Genomic DNA, 15,927 nt, shown 5'->3' on the forward strand with positions numbered 1-15,927 from the left:
ATTAACATGGTGGAAGAAAAAAATTTAACTTTTTCATCTGCCCCCATCAGAAGGTTTGCTTGTCAACATCCTGTTAATTTGAGTGCCGGATCTTTCTCGGGTGTAAAGGGTACGGCACCCGCGTAGCTTAGCCTGCTAAGGCGCTTGCCGCCGGTCCAGATTTGAGCTCGGCAGCGGGTTCGATTTTCGTTTGGGCTGATTACCTGGTTGGGTTTTTTCCTAAGTATTCCACACAACATCGAGCGTCCACCTAAGAAATTAAAGACATCCCGATGAACACAGACATACTTCCATATCCTTGTACTCGAAGACAGTGTTTCCACGCAGCGTTGAAATTGTACAGTTCTTAGCAAAAGTTTAAGGACACCCCTTCGAAAATGATGTTGCACTCCTGTCTGTTATACTTTCGTGAAATCCCCTGATGTTTATAAAGGGACCAAATGCCTGTGAAAAATGAAGTTTTTTTTACTGCAAACCCAATCTGTCTATCTTCCAAACTGTGGATTCTGTTATGAAAAATGATTAAAATTTACATTTTTTGTAGGAAAACAATTAATTATCCAGAATGGGTTTACTTAGATGACTGAATTTTGGGACATATATATCTTAAAAATTTCTTGTGAAATTATTACTTTTTGTTTTAAAAAATGGTGACAGCTCGTTCACGCATTATAATTCACATTTTAATCCTTTTTTCTTTATGAAAAATGGTAATTTTCTAAAATTCTCTTGTGTTTGAAATTCGCGACAAACTGACCCAGGACCGCTACTGCCACTTACATCATAGTATTGGGAGTTCGTAACACTGGTCAATCAGCTTATTCCCTCCATTTTTAGTAATCAGCTATGGAGTTTTCTACAAGTTTGAGAAGGTTAGATTTCTTCCTTGAAAAACTGAAAATGGTTCGAAATTTAGTGAGTGTGGACGTGAAGTGGCAGATTATTGGGATGTGGAAGAATGACTTGCGATAATATCTAGCTCTATACCACAATTCACTAATCTAAGTACATCCATTCTGGAGTATTTAATTAAATTTTTCATACACAAAATGTAATTTTTCAGTACGTTTTCGTAACAGAAAAATTGTTATATATGCCACAGTTTGAAAGCTAGAGACATTGGGTTTACAGTAAAAAAAATCATATTTCACAGGCATTTATTCCCTGTATAAACATCAAAGGATTTCACATAAGTATAAGGGTAGGAGTGAAACATCTCTTTTGAAGGGATGTCCTTAAACTTTTGGTAGAAGCTGTACCTGTGGTACATGATTGTGATCAAATGCTTAAATTCTTTCTTTTAAATTTTTATTCGATATTTTAGAGAGACACAGACGTTAGGTCCTTTTTATATTGTCCACAATTTTAATGTCCATTTTATTATGTCCATTACATAAAAGTCCATTACACTATGTCCATAAATATATGTCCACTTTATTTTAGTCCAATTGCACAAATTTTATGTCCACATTTTTACGTCCACTACCGGTACATGATTGTACAATACATTATGTCACCTACAAATTTACTTCAATTCCCTACTCAATCTCTCCTGCCTGTTCATTCATACAGCTTCAGATGATAACTAATAGCGTTGAGGTAAGTTCTGATGTGCCCTTCTTCGTTGTAGTGGTTGTAATTCCGAACAATCTCTTCTAGGCCTACTCGACTTAAATTTTGTAGGTACGATCTTTTAGTAGGGTGTCGCACATTCAAATGCCCGCCAAGCAATTGGATTATTATAATTTCATTATTCCTTTGGTCTTTCTTGATAAATTCCATGAATTTCCAGACCTACGCGTGATGTGTGACGATGTGTTTCTGAAAGCATTTGTGTCAGCTCTCGACCTACTGTTAGTTGTTCGATGTTGTCCTGCCAAAACCTGATTATAGCCTAAGTGTTCCATATTTCAGGTGCGAATTTAGGTGGCATTGCTCTTCTTCTTCTTTCTCGAGCAGGTGTTCCTTGGATGTAAGTCCTTTCTATGTACAATGCTAAATCCATTACGTCAGGCTCAATATTATCTATAAGGGTATCAAAAATGGCTTGAACATCTTCCAGTGGTACAAAAGGAATTGACATGAAATTGGACTTAAATAAAATTGGACATAAATGAAAGTGGACATAACAGTCATGGACCCAAAAAAATGGACGCACATAAAATGTAGACATAAATGAAAGTGGACAAAAATATTAGAGGACATAAGTCATATGGACATGGTTTCAATGGACTTAACGTCTTGGAAGCATTTTAGATTGTACATCTCATTTAATGAATATCTTAAGAGTCGTGGAAAATGTAGATGGATTTAGAGTACTTCATGTCATTAAGATATTTACTGGTAAATTGGATTTAGTAAATTAGATTCCCTAATAATTTAATATGAAAGTAATCATGTTAATAATAATAATTTTATTAACATTTGCATAAGCTGTATTATTTTCACATATACGGAAATATTAACTTATGTAAACCTCATCAGGGTCTTTTGTTGAGTAAGCAAACATATTAGGTATCTCGGCGAAGTGATTTAACCTGATGCGAAAAGCTTTGAAAGAACCGAGAGGGAGTCTCGTTGTGGTTGCAAGTGAATTACCTCCTCCCCACGGCTCCCATCGCATCGTCATGCGCTGATGGTCCCCTACTACTCTCGGTTAGCTCCTATCGTGTAATCCACCATTCCCTAAGAAGAGGAAAATTGGCTAACATCTCCTACAGATAATAAGAAGGACCAGACTTACCGGGCTCTAAGAATCCCTTTTTGTCTCTCTTCAAAGGAGAGCGGATGATATTTCCCTTTAAACTTACGAAGTCATTTAGTAATCTTCTACTGCTGTAGGAACGTCATTATCCCTACGTGAAAGCCGAAGTATCATTTTTCTTAATAGGGAAATATTTTGAACTAATATTCAGAATTGGGTACGCTGTGTCATATAAACTTATATTCTAATCATGAATACTCAATCGTCAATATTTCATCTAATTTCCATAGAGATTATATTAAAAAAATCAGCCGATTTTCCGGATTCCTTTTTATAATTTCTGTCATGTTCCGGACTAAGCATCTCAACTACTTCTCATCCACTGTTGAAATATGCACATAGGCCTACATTCTTATGCTTAATATTATTATATTTGTGGAAGAAGAGGAAGAGGTAGACCTCAAAATAGATGCACGAAGGAAGTCAAAGGAATTGATGAAAAAGGATGGGAAGATAGAAATAGTTGCAGAACGAAGATCAGTGTAGATTTTACGCAGAGGAAGGTGCTGATAGTGCATTATAAACTTGTATAATAATAATAATAATAATAATAATAATAATAATAATAATAATAATAATAACTTACAAATGTCTTTTAAGGAACCCGCGGGTTCATTGCCGCCCTCACATAAGCCCGCCATCGGTCCCTATCCTGTACAAGAAATAATAATAATAATGATAATAATAATAATAATAATAATAACAATAATAATAATAATAATAATAGTAACAGCAGGAATAGTAGTAGTACTAATAATATTTATATATATATATATTTATTTATTTATTTATTCATTCATTTATTGATATTTATGTGCTGGACAACAGCCATTGACCAATAAAAGTCCAGTACAGTGATGCAATTGATACAATAAAATGAACAACTATGGTACAAATTAACTAAATAATTGAAATAATCACAACAAATTGAAGAACACAGATTACAATGATTAATTTTCAAAAATAAATACTATTATATTATGTTATGGAAGGAAGTTAATTCTTACAGAAAGTGTTACCAAATTTTGTAGAAAGATTATGCAAATAGGTAATATTAGCAAAGACATTGCCATGTTCTGGTTGGCAAGTTGGTATAGCGCTGGCCTTCTATGCCCAAGGTTGCGGGTTCGATCCCGGGCCAGGTCGATGGCATTTAAGTGTGCTTAAATGCGACAGGCTCATGTCAGTAGATTTACTGGCATGTAAAAGAACTCCTGCGGGACAAAATTCCGGCACATCCGGCGACGCTGATATAACCTCTGCAGTTGCGAGCGTCGTTAAATAAAACATAACATAACATTGCCATGTTCAATACTTCTATACATTGAATAGATCAAAATCGCCTACATGTAAGTTAGCATTTTTAATACATCTGGAAACCGGAGAGAAAGATTTAGAATTTTTAATATAAGAGAGTTTGTGATGTCTCATGTCCTTCATAGGAATACGAAAGCTGACACTGTTTAAGATATAATAATAATAATAATAATAATAATAATAATAATAATAATAATAATAATAATCTTTTACAAAATTGCGTCATTAAATTAATTTAAAATCTACAACATATATTAATTTTGCAATAAAACGCACAGAACGTAAATTTATTAGAGTGTTCTACATAAATAATTTATGTAATTTTATGGCGAAATTGAAGGCTTTCACAATGATTATCTTTAGAAAAATTTAGGGTGTCTAATCGCGTTTTGAGACTTAAGTTTTCTTGCCAACTGTTTTGAAGATTAAAAAAAATATTTGTTTACTTTGTCACCATAACGCCACTGAAGACAAAACCGTACCAACGAAAGATACTGACATAGGTCGATAATCGAACCCGAGATCACTAGATTTATAGTCTAAAATCGTAGCATTGGACAGCATATTGCTCCATGTTTAATTACAATTGAAGTCAGTAATTATTTTCTGCAACTTAAAGTTAACGCTTATGGATGTCAAAAGTGTTTTTTTTTTCTTACCTACATGCAATAGTTGCGTATATTCTAACATATATTTTCTTCTTTTGCAGAAACTTTAATTCCAAAGCATCTAGTAAAATCCGAAAAATGTCGGACTTCAGAAGGAAGAAGCTTCTTCACGTATTCAACGTTTTCTTCGGTGAGTAGTTACATAATATTCATAACGATCCCGAAGGATTGAATTGCTAGGGACGGGATGCAGAAATCACAGAGAAAGGGGTGGAAGCATGGGGAAAGCATTGGTTCACCTTTCACAGTCTACCGACGTAGAAGGACTTCTCCGGACTCGTCTACAATCATGTGGCGGATTACAACAAACTCGTGCTCACTGAAGAAATGACGAATGTATTTCCGGCCATAATAATTATAACAATAAACTGTTCACAAATGAGACAACGTGCTTTGTAATTATTTTGAATACAGTATTTATTTTCCCCATTGCTCTTTAAACTAGTACTTTCCAACCGATATTGCTTCGAATTCTGCCTCTAGACAGTGAATACATATCTTCTGTACCTTGCCATGTGGATGACACGTGGCCTTGAGGGAAGGGATGAATGACGTAGTTCGGCTTGTGATGTATGCTACAATTGGAGCGCAGTTCTGCATCGCTGTGCTAGGGTCATTGATTGAACTCCCTGTTAACAATACAATACATAATTCATAGAATGTGTATGAAAATGTTTGTTAGTTTTCTGTTTGTATATTATAAAATTGCATTGCATCTTCTCCGATTATATAATAATAATAATAATAATAATAATAATAATAATAATAATAATAATAATAAATTAAGCTTCCTTTATGAAAAGGTTGCCAGATTTGACAAAGCATATTACATATAATTTGGAAACACACCTGAAAGGTAAAATGATTTAAATTTGAGACAGTTAGGGAATCGAATAAGCAAAACGTCAGAAAAATTCACACCTAAGTAGCGTTTGTGCTCATTTACAGTTAATAAAGGGGTAGTAGTCTCATCAGATATTTTAGAATGATTTGAATGCCATAATATACTGCGAGACTCATTTGCCTTTCAATTAGAAGTTATTATTTACATTTCAGATTAATAAAATTGAGCATTTTCTAAAAAATGATTCTCATTACGCTTAACCCTTAAATTCGCAAAGTATCCTGTAGGATACAACAGGTTAATAGGCTATATATATGCTGTAATTTTAACAGAACAATAGAAAAAAATTTGTAGGAAAATTAAAATTTCACAGTACTATAATATTGTATAACATAAAATATGGACATTGCGATAGTTGTTTTCTTTACAGTCCGACACTGTTTAATAAACTAGTGTGAAAGATGAAGTTTTACCAATTTAAGGGTTAAGAAAGTTTTTCCGGAGTCATTTGGGGTTTTGATTACATTGACGGTTAATCAGGCAAATTAATGAAAGTCGTAAACAATTAACCTATAACGTCATGGCAATTTATCTGCCATGCTGCAGCGATTTGGGGACCAAATATAACATCAAGACATGGGACGTTATAGGAATTATGACTGGGGCTAGAGGCACAATCCCACGGGAGTCCTTAGAAGTCATCCGAAAATTAAAAGTTCGTGACAGCACCCTAGACATGATATCCTCCACTGCGCTGAAGTCATCGATTAGCATAATTAATCATCATTTAGCCTATATTCTTTATAAAATGTAATTTCTCTTGTAGCTTAAATCGTTTGTTGCATTTCCAATAAATTTCTCAATGATAGTCTACCTAACTATGGTTTCTATTAAAGAAAAAATTGAATTAAATATAAATATTTATTTAGAATTGATTAGGAGGCCGATTATTAAACCTTGGTTGGGACGGCTATCAACTATCTATATATCTACAGAGTGTTTCAAAAATACGGGGCATAATTTCAGGTATGTATTTCCCACATGTAGACAATCAAAATAGTTCATTACAACATGTATCCGGAAATGCTTTATTTCCGAGTTATGGCCTTCACAACATTGAAATTCACCGGAACCACGCCTCATGTTTTAGAAGACGCTCCACTGATCAATCGTCAACACATTCACTTCTTGCATGATGGCGCTCCTGCACACTTCAGTCTTACGGCTCGCCGGTACTTGGATCGAAGGTTTCCTGATCGATGGATAGGTAGAGCTGGCCCAATTGCTTGGCCTCCACGCTCACCTGATCTGAACCCTCTCGATTTCTACTTGTGGGGCCATTTAAAATCATTGGTTTATTCGTCTCCGGTGCCTGATTTGGAATCCCTTCGGAATCGAATTGTGGCATATTCTGAGGACATACGCAATACTCCTGGAGTTTGGGATCGTGTTCGCAGGTCAATGAGACATCGATGTGAGGTCTGTATTCAAGCAGGAGGTGGACATTTTGAACATCTTCTGTAATGACAGCGACCTGCGGAAAGAAAAACGTTCCGGTGAATTTCAATGTTGTAAAGGCCATAACTCGGAAATGAAGCATTTCCGGACACATGTTGTAATGAACTATTTTGATTGTCTGCATGTGGGAAATACATACCTGAAATTATGCCCCGTATTTTTAAACACCCTGTATAATCATATAAATAACAATGAAATTAGTAATAAAACCTAAGTGTGCTGTAAACAATCGTGGAAAACATTTTTCTTTCCTGATTTTTATTAGCTAGATTCAAATTTACTTGTAAAATATTAATCAATATTTTTGTGGAATTGGTTTCAGATTTCATTAGTTCTTTCAGTCGGTACTGTTGGGTTATTTTCGGTAGTCGAGTGCCTTGTGTGCGTGATACACAGATTTAAAAACTACCTAGACGCTTGTCTATCTCGTAAGCTTTTAGGGACCGAAGTCGCGAATCGGCAGTTCACCATTTTTCGAGCGGGCAAGATAGAAAGCAAGAAAGTATTACGCACATAATAGTGATTTCTAGACCAAAAAGCGGCACATGACATCAACATTTTATGATAACGTCACATTCAATATGTAGGTACACTGCATATCCGTACAGCACATTACCAGAAATCAGTGGAGCCAGCACAGGTTCTTGCCCTCTTTAATGATGGCCGGCCTCACTGTCCGATGAAAAGTTAGCAATCTAGATAGATCTAGCAAATAGCCTAAATCTGTGTCGTGACATATTATCTTCCTAATTGTTCCTGTTTTTCCGAATGATGTTAACTAGACCGTCAATACTTGATTCTTGTCTTTTATCTTAATTTCGATTCTTACTTAAAATTGTGCAGTCTGCTACTGTTCTCAAGAACCATGTTTCGGTTTTTCGTTTTTTCGCTGTGGCAGAAATTTTTCTTTGACATTCTTCTACATTATCTAAGAGAACTCTCCAAACGTTGGGGTAATTTTTAAATTCCGCGTCTGAAGAAATCTACTGGCGTGGAGTTGAATAAGTCGTTAAGTCGAGTTTATAAATCATCTTCATTGTCATAGGAGTTCCCTTGAATATTGTTGGATAGAGAATTAAAAAGGTGGAAATCTGAGGGCACAAAATAGAGATAATATGGGGGAATCACTTCCAAACCAAGCTCCTGGATAGCTACTTTCGTCATGTTAGCGGAGTGCGGACGTGTATTATCATGTTGCAGCAGCACTTGATGCAGTCTTCCCGGTAGTTTTTCTTTAATTGCGGCCGCAAGGCGTTTGAGTTGTTAGCAATAAATTTCAGCAGTTAAAGTTATGATTACATTCCTGGAAATAAATTCGTAGTGCACGACGCCTTCTTTATCTCACAAGACGTATAATATCATATGCTGTGGATGGACACTAACTGTTGTACGGGGTGTTGTGTGTTGAAATGAAAAAATAATTTTTTTCAGTGCTTTATCCGATGGCATTCTCCTCGTGCACGGTACAAATATTTCGAGCCGCCTCCGCTGCCTTTGCTCCTCTATGAAACTCAAATAGAAGAATATATCGGAAGTGTTCGTTTTTGCTACTTGACATTTCACCAACTTCAGCCCACAAATAACACAGACTTTCTTCAAATCCGCAAAATTCAAGGTGTGGACCTATTTGTAAGCACAATACTCCAAATAACAAAAGACAAACAACAAACTATAAATAATCTCCTAACAATGCAGTGATATGAAGACGAACATAAACGCTAACAACTTATGCGCCAAACTAATAAAAGAGAACTGTAAATAATTTATTCGGGATTAATAAAACTAATTTCTAATATTATTAGCACAGAGAAGAAAAATTCAACCACTGAGTCTCAAAAATAAGTAGTTATAGAGCATTCTAAGTTAAGAAAAAAGCATTGCTTTTATGGACCTTGCCTAGTACATTGTAGAAGTCATGTTGTATGTAGGTGTTTCTATTGCAACTGGTCATTTGATGGAATAGCCCCATATGCTCAATAATTTTTTCTTAACGTGAAATCCTCTATAGGCCTATGTGATCAGCGTAGTGATTCCCATGATGCAGTCAGTAACCTACGTCTACGTGCAAACCAATATGGCGTATAATGCTAGGACGCTATACTAACAGCGATGAAGGAAATTGAAAGTTTAATTTTATGTACACCCGTACCTCTTCTGTCCGTTTTAGATTAAAGATGTCTTTTGTCAAAAAGATTTGGTAAAGATCTGCTGACACGCAGATTATGTTGTAGATACCAGTAGACAAAGAAAGGCGATTTAATAATGATTTTTTTACGGAAATCAACAGAGAAGAAAAGATTAATTCGCCATTCATTGCCGGCTGATAGGAAGCAGCTCATTTTTTTCTCTCTCTATTTTACTATTCACGTCTGTTTCTTTTCCTCCCAACACTTGAACAATCTTCCACTCCAGCACTCCGAGCAAAGAAGAGGTTCACGTTCGGAATCCTGATAAGGAAAGTTTCCGGTGATGCAAGATTGATTGCTGAACGCTTGTGCGAGAATAATAAGATCTGCTAAATGCTGTTTCTACACCACTGATGCAGAAACGGATCTAGATAGGTACTAGCGCACGCGGTCATTTTCCTCTCATGAAGTATAACATTTTAACGTCATCAACGTCATCTTTTCAAGGTTTACACTTTGAAGACTCTTCCGGCTTCATATTTTATTGCCATCTCTTCCTCGGTCGTCCTCTCTCTGGGCGGTCAGAGGAGGAGGTGATTTAGTGGATGCTTTGGGATCCAGTCTCTCCATGTTTATCCAATAATTTCTGTACCGGGTTAGTTTATGTGTAATGAGTAAAGAACGCAAATGGGGTGCGTATTGAACGAATAAAAGTTTACTACATAGAGTGATTTAATGACGTCACGAGTATGGGTTGAGTTGTAACTCTTTAGGTACGCTCATTTTACGTTCACAACTCGCAGCGAATGTTATTTTGTAGCGTTTTCTTTACCATCCTTAGATAGTTATTTGCTCACTTCCTATTTCTATACTTCCTATCACATTTCTTAACTTTCTCTGTTAGTTCTTCAAATTCATCAACACGGCTTAAGTTCCTTATTCGTGCTTCTGCATTTCTTTACTTATCACCACAATTCTTCTCATCCTTCCGTAGTTCTTTACTTAATTTCGTAGCATTTTAAGAGTTTGCGGCAGAAACGATGAATGTCGCATTTCTCTTAAGGATTAGATAATGATCTAATTGAGTCTAAAACTGAAAGATGTATTGCTGTTTCTATAGAAAATAAAGGAAAGGATTACTGTATTCGTGGTGGTAATTCTCCTCTTTTACCATTTTTCATAAGAACAACACTAAATTTCGTAGTGATCCATTGAATTAGATAATGACATCAACTTTAACAGAATTGTGACATTCATCGTTTTTCCCGCAAACCTTTCATTATTTACCTTTATGCCAAATATCGATAAAATATGCCGAAAGCATTTGAAGAGTTCGGACCTCAAAACTTATCTAAGGATAATTTTATTAAGGGGACATACTTTTATTATATCCATAAGTCTAGTTTCCTTAATTTTGTGTTGTCGGCCTCGGTAGCGTAGTCGGTATAGCGCTGGACTTCTATACCGGAGGTTACGGGTTCGATCCCGGCCCAGGTCGATGGCATTTAAGTGTGTTTAAATGCGACTGGCTCATGTCAGTAGATTTACTGGCATGTAAAAGAACTCCTGCGGGACAAACGTGGTGCTCATGGCCATATCTATAGTCGATGTTGCAGTTAAACTTGCGGTTTACAAATCCCAAATGCGTATAGGTCAGTTTCTGTCGGACGCTTTTCCAATTCACTACGGGCTAAAGCAAGGAGATGCACTGTCACGTTTACTTTTTATCTCTGCTCTAGAATATGCCATTAAGAAAGTTCAGGATAACACACAGGGTTTGGAATTGAATGGTTATATCAGCTGCTGGTTTATGAGGATGATTTGAATATGTTAGGAGAAAATCCATAAACTATTAGGGAAAACATGGGAATTTTCCTTGAAGCAAGTAACGAGATAGGTTTGAACGTAAATCCCGAAAAAGTATATGATTATGTCTGTTGACCAGAACATAGTACGAAATCTAAGTATAAAAATTGGAAATTTATCCTTTGAAGAGGTGGAAAATTTCAAATATCTTGGAGCAACAGTGACAAATATAAATTACACTCGGGAGGAAATTAAAGGCCTTGCTCCTGGTATAGATGGAATTAAGAATAATACTTTCAAAATTATTATCAAATATATATTAAAACCCATGGTTCATATTTTTAACTTATGTTTTGTGCAAGGTATATTCCCAGATGTTTTGAAATGTGCCATAGTAATTCCAATATACAAATCTGGAGATAAAAATAATTTAAATAACTATAGACCTATATCTTTACTTCCAACATTTTCCAAATTGCTTGAAAAATGTTTAAAGAATAGATTAATAAATTATTTAGAAAAAGATAAAATCCTCTCTCAAAATCAGTTTGGTTTCCGCAATAATATTTCTACTGATGATGCTCTTATTAATGTTACTGGAAAAATTATCAATGAACTAGATATCGGAAACAAATGTTTGGGTATTTTCTTGGATCTACGGAAAGCTTTTGACACTATCAATCATAATTTACTTTTGGACAAACTACATACTATTGGAGTTAGAGGTATAGTTTTAAAATTATTCCAATCATATTTTAGTAACAAAAGGCAAATGATCAAAATTGAAAATCAATTTAGTGAAAACAAATATATTGATATAGGTGTACCGCAAGGAACAATTTTGGGACCTATTTTATTTCTAATATATGTCAATGATCTGCTAAATATAAATTTAGAAAAATTTAATGGATCTATATATTCATATGCGGATGATACAGTAGTTATTTTCAGTGGTTTTTCTTGGCAGGAAACATATAGAAATGCTAATATAGGTGCTAACATTGTTAAAAAAATGGCTTAATTCCAACTTCCTTTCTTTAAATATATCTAAATCAACTTTAGTTCCTTTTTCGTTAACAGCTGCCAGTGTTCAAAATTTAAAATTTAGCGATAAATATAGACTAATAATACACAGTGAAAATTGTTTAGATCCCAAAAGTTGTAAATGTCCACCTTTGAAAGAAGCCACGTATGTCAAATATCTGGGTATCATTATTGATCAGAATTTAAAATGGCCTCATCACATTACTTATCTTTGTAAAAGGCTTCGTAAAACAACTTATAAATTCGTTAATCTTCGATGCTACTTACCTATTAGAGTTCTACGAAATGTTTATTTGGCCATTATTCAGTCTATCATTCAATATGGTATAATTGTTTGGGGTGCAAGTACAAAAATTAATCTTAGTCCGTTAAATTTACTACAAAAACGAATAATTAAAATTTGTTTGAAGAAATGTTTCGATTATCCAACTAAATTAATTTATTCTGAATTTAATGTATTTAATATTGAACAAATTTATAAGTATACGATGTTAAAATTTTATCATAAAAATCGTAATAATTTTGTATTACAGACACACAATTATGACACAAGACAAAATATTAATTCAACATTAGTAGAACCTAAATGTCTCACATCTGCTGGTCTAAAGCATAGCATAAATTTTGGCCCTCGGTTGTACAATGCTTTAACTAAATTACACCCAGAACTTCTAACATTAACCCACTAACATATAACAAGAAAATTAGAAACGTGTTAATATCTTCAATTTGATTAAATAAATTTATAGCCTATGTGTATGAATTAATCAACCTATATTATATTTGTATTCTATAATTTTGAAATATATATTAGTCCTACTTTTCACATGCGATATTATTCTTCTCTAGTGTTAATATTATATTATATAATTCCATTGCCGCTGTAATTATATTTTAGTTCCTATTTTATTTTACTTATTTATTTATATTATTATTTTTTTATTTTAATATTATATCTGAACTGCGACCGAGCACGAGCGCTGCTCATTCGGTCTCAAATTTTGTTAATACTACTGTATCTTCTTTTTATATTGCTTGTATTATTTTATTTGTATTTCTCTTTGTTTGTTTTGTAATTATATTTTTTTATTCTGTATATTTAAATTTAAATAAAATAAAAAAAATAAATAAATTATTTCTGCCAAGTTAAGTATGTATAGCCTATATTGTGTACACATGTTAGTGATGAATGTGTCGAACGACTTTGATATTTTACTCAGTAGCTTTTTATATTACTGTTTTTATACTGTCAATGCCATGAAAATGCTTCAGGTGCATTTTGACACGTATCGTCATAACACTTCAACATCATGCTGATTACAATACATTTCAGTACAAATTATTGTCTACATGAGAGTAAATTTCTGTCCTTTTCTTAAACACTTCTTCAAAGCTAATTCCATAAATTAAAGTAAGCGTTAAAAATATTGAGGTTAAATATTTCTTCCCCATATCCTAACACAGCATGCAGATAAGGGAAAAAGAAACCACCGCTCTCTTTTGTCTGCGAGAGAAGAGTGAGTGTGGAAAATATATTGATTCTCCACAGTCTTATCGTTACTCCAGTGACTCCAAAGCTCTCGTCTCTTTCAAGATTACCCACCGGAATATAAAAAGTGGAGAAAAAGTATGCAAATGTGTCACAGTCTTTTAACCCCAATCCACACACTCTAAATACTCCTATTTCACAAAGTCAAAAGAAGATATACATCAGCAGCTCTCGTGTGTGTGTGTGCGTGCATGCGTGTGTGCTGTATATATTATCCGGCAAAGACCAGTATAGTCCTAAGAGATGTAATAGATGAGAGCACTACTTACAAATGAGCCCAGAACTGTGTACAAACTTAAACGTTGACATAAAAAGTTTATTAATGAATTTATATACGCATCAAGGATGGCTGTGAGATATGTTTAACAATTACTATCAGAAAAAGTGCTCGAAGTGCTCAGTATTAGCATCCAAACACTTCCGGGTTCAGGGAATTAATTCCATGAGCAACGTTGATGTGATGGTACACACACAATTTCAATTTCTTCACGTAGCTCCACCAATGTAGCTCATATTTTGCTATATGCCAAAATCTTTAGGTTCCGCCATAGATAAAAGTCGAGAGAAGTTAAATCGGGTGATCGTGGAGGATACTCAACAAACTTCTTCGTCCTATCTATATCAGTGGTTCTCACGTCTCTCACAAGCAAGCATTCTGATGGGCGCAGATAAAAAAGTAAAATTTTTCTTTCACCATGTTAATAATGCCAAAACAAGTGCTTATACAAATTTTGGCCACTCGACCGCAATTACGAGGACCATAAAAATAAGTTTGCCGGGGCCGTTAACAGAATGAAAACACAATCTCATTGGAAAAATTTATTGGAACAGACATAGCAATTGTTGAGCTATTTTCCAATATATTCCCCACCGAAATTGAGACATTTGTCATATCCTGGGATTGTCAGAGATGTGCAGACAGCTGTCAAACGCTGATCCCAGGCGCTGACTTCCACGATACGAGGATACAAAAATTGATCCCATGGTATGACAAATATCTCGATTCCAGTGGGGGATATGTTGACAAATAGCGCAAAAATTGCTGCATCTGTTTCAATAAATCTTTCCATTCAATTGTGCTCTTTTTAATGTAAATTGCACCAGACAAAATCACTTTCTGGAAGGCCTGTAATTGCGGTCGAGTGACCAAAATTTGTATAAGCACTTTTTTGACATTATTAACATGGTGGAAGAAAATTTTTAATTTTTTTATCTGCCCTCTTCCGAATGTTTGCTTGTCAGTGGTAGTGTAAATTCACAACTACGTTGCCATTGTATTTTGCACGTATTTTCGAATTAATAATAGACCTACCACTTCAAAATGAGCTTGCATTGCTCGAATGGTAACAGTGCCATCATTTTGTTTACTGTCCTGTCAGTCGCATTGTTGACACTGGAATTTATATGACTAGCCCCAACTTTTGTTAGAAAATCACACTACACATTCTCGCTGCAATTCAATTCAACTTTGAGAGAGTCCAGATACAGCGTGATTCATCTACGCATTATTTATACAAAGTTATGCAGTCCCGCACACTCACAGTAGTGTGCCCATCATATTATATCAGGCGATTAAGTCGTGTAGCTAATAGGTTGTTCGCGAGTTAGGGTCCTAAACTATGTGTACTAATTAATGCTCTTGTTTTAATGTTGGTTGGTTTCTAATGTGCAGTCGTATCTAGCAATGAAGCCATTAGCGATTTAGCTTTCTAGACTCTTGTTTTAATGTGGAAACCCCGCAATATTTAATACATTTTTCCTCATTGATTTTTACGCCAGCGATATCGTGAATGTACCGCAAAACGAGGCCAGAAATTGGGCATGTAGTATTATAAAATGCTTCTCCTCAACACCTTCAATACTTAGGTGTAAGTAAGTAAACATATTACGTTACTAAAATTTGTCTGTTTATCCTAATCTATCATAGATATTAACTTCATTAGCATTTCAAAACAAAAAATGTATATCTAATATCAATTGGTGCTAACTTTCTTCGGTAACCAAATAAAATGAAGAGAGCAACTCTGAATCATCAGGCAAAGATACTACCGCCTGAGCTACATCGGTGGCTTGGGCAGCCTTGATAACAAATAAAAATGAGTAAGAAAACAAAAAGCATTATTAAATATGAAACCAACTTAATGTCGTTTTTATACGCTTCTGTTCTACGTGCGCTACTTCAGGAAGACCAGTAAAAGTCGGAGGACCTGCCGGAAAACGAATCCTGAGAAGTCGTCCTCTAACGAACTGAAATACAATTGAACTTGAAAGTTTATTAATATTTGAAGAGA

General features: G+C 34.7%; 1 protein-coding gene across 2 annotated transcripts in view; it reads left to right on the top strand.

The window, feature by feature from the left end:
* Positions 1-15,927, top strand: part of Scp2 (Sarcoplasmic calcium-binding protein 2) — a 263,046-nt gene that overhangs the window by 210,931 nt on the left and 36,188 nt on the right. For both annotated transcript variants that reach the window (XM_069818843.1, XM_069818844.1), the window contains exon 2: positions 4,791-4,879. In XM_069818843.1, coding sequence (XP_069674944.1) covers positions 4,791-4,879 — 89 coding nt within the window. The remainder of the gene's footprint in view (positions 1-4,790; positions 4,880-15,927) is intronic.

The sequence above is a fragment of the Periplaneta americana genome, chromosome 2 (genome assembly GCF_040183065.1).
Source record: "Periplaneta americana isolate PAMFEO1 chromosome 2, P.americana_PAMFEO1_priV1, whole genome shotgun sequence".
Taxonomy (NCBI): domain Eukaryota; kingdom Metazoa; phylum Arthropoda; class Insecta; order Blattodea; family Blattidae; genus Periplaneta; species Periplaneta americana.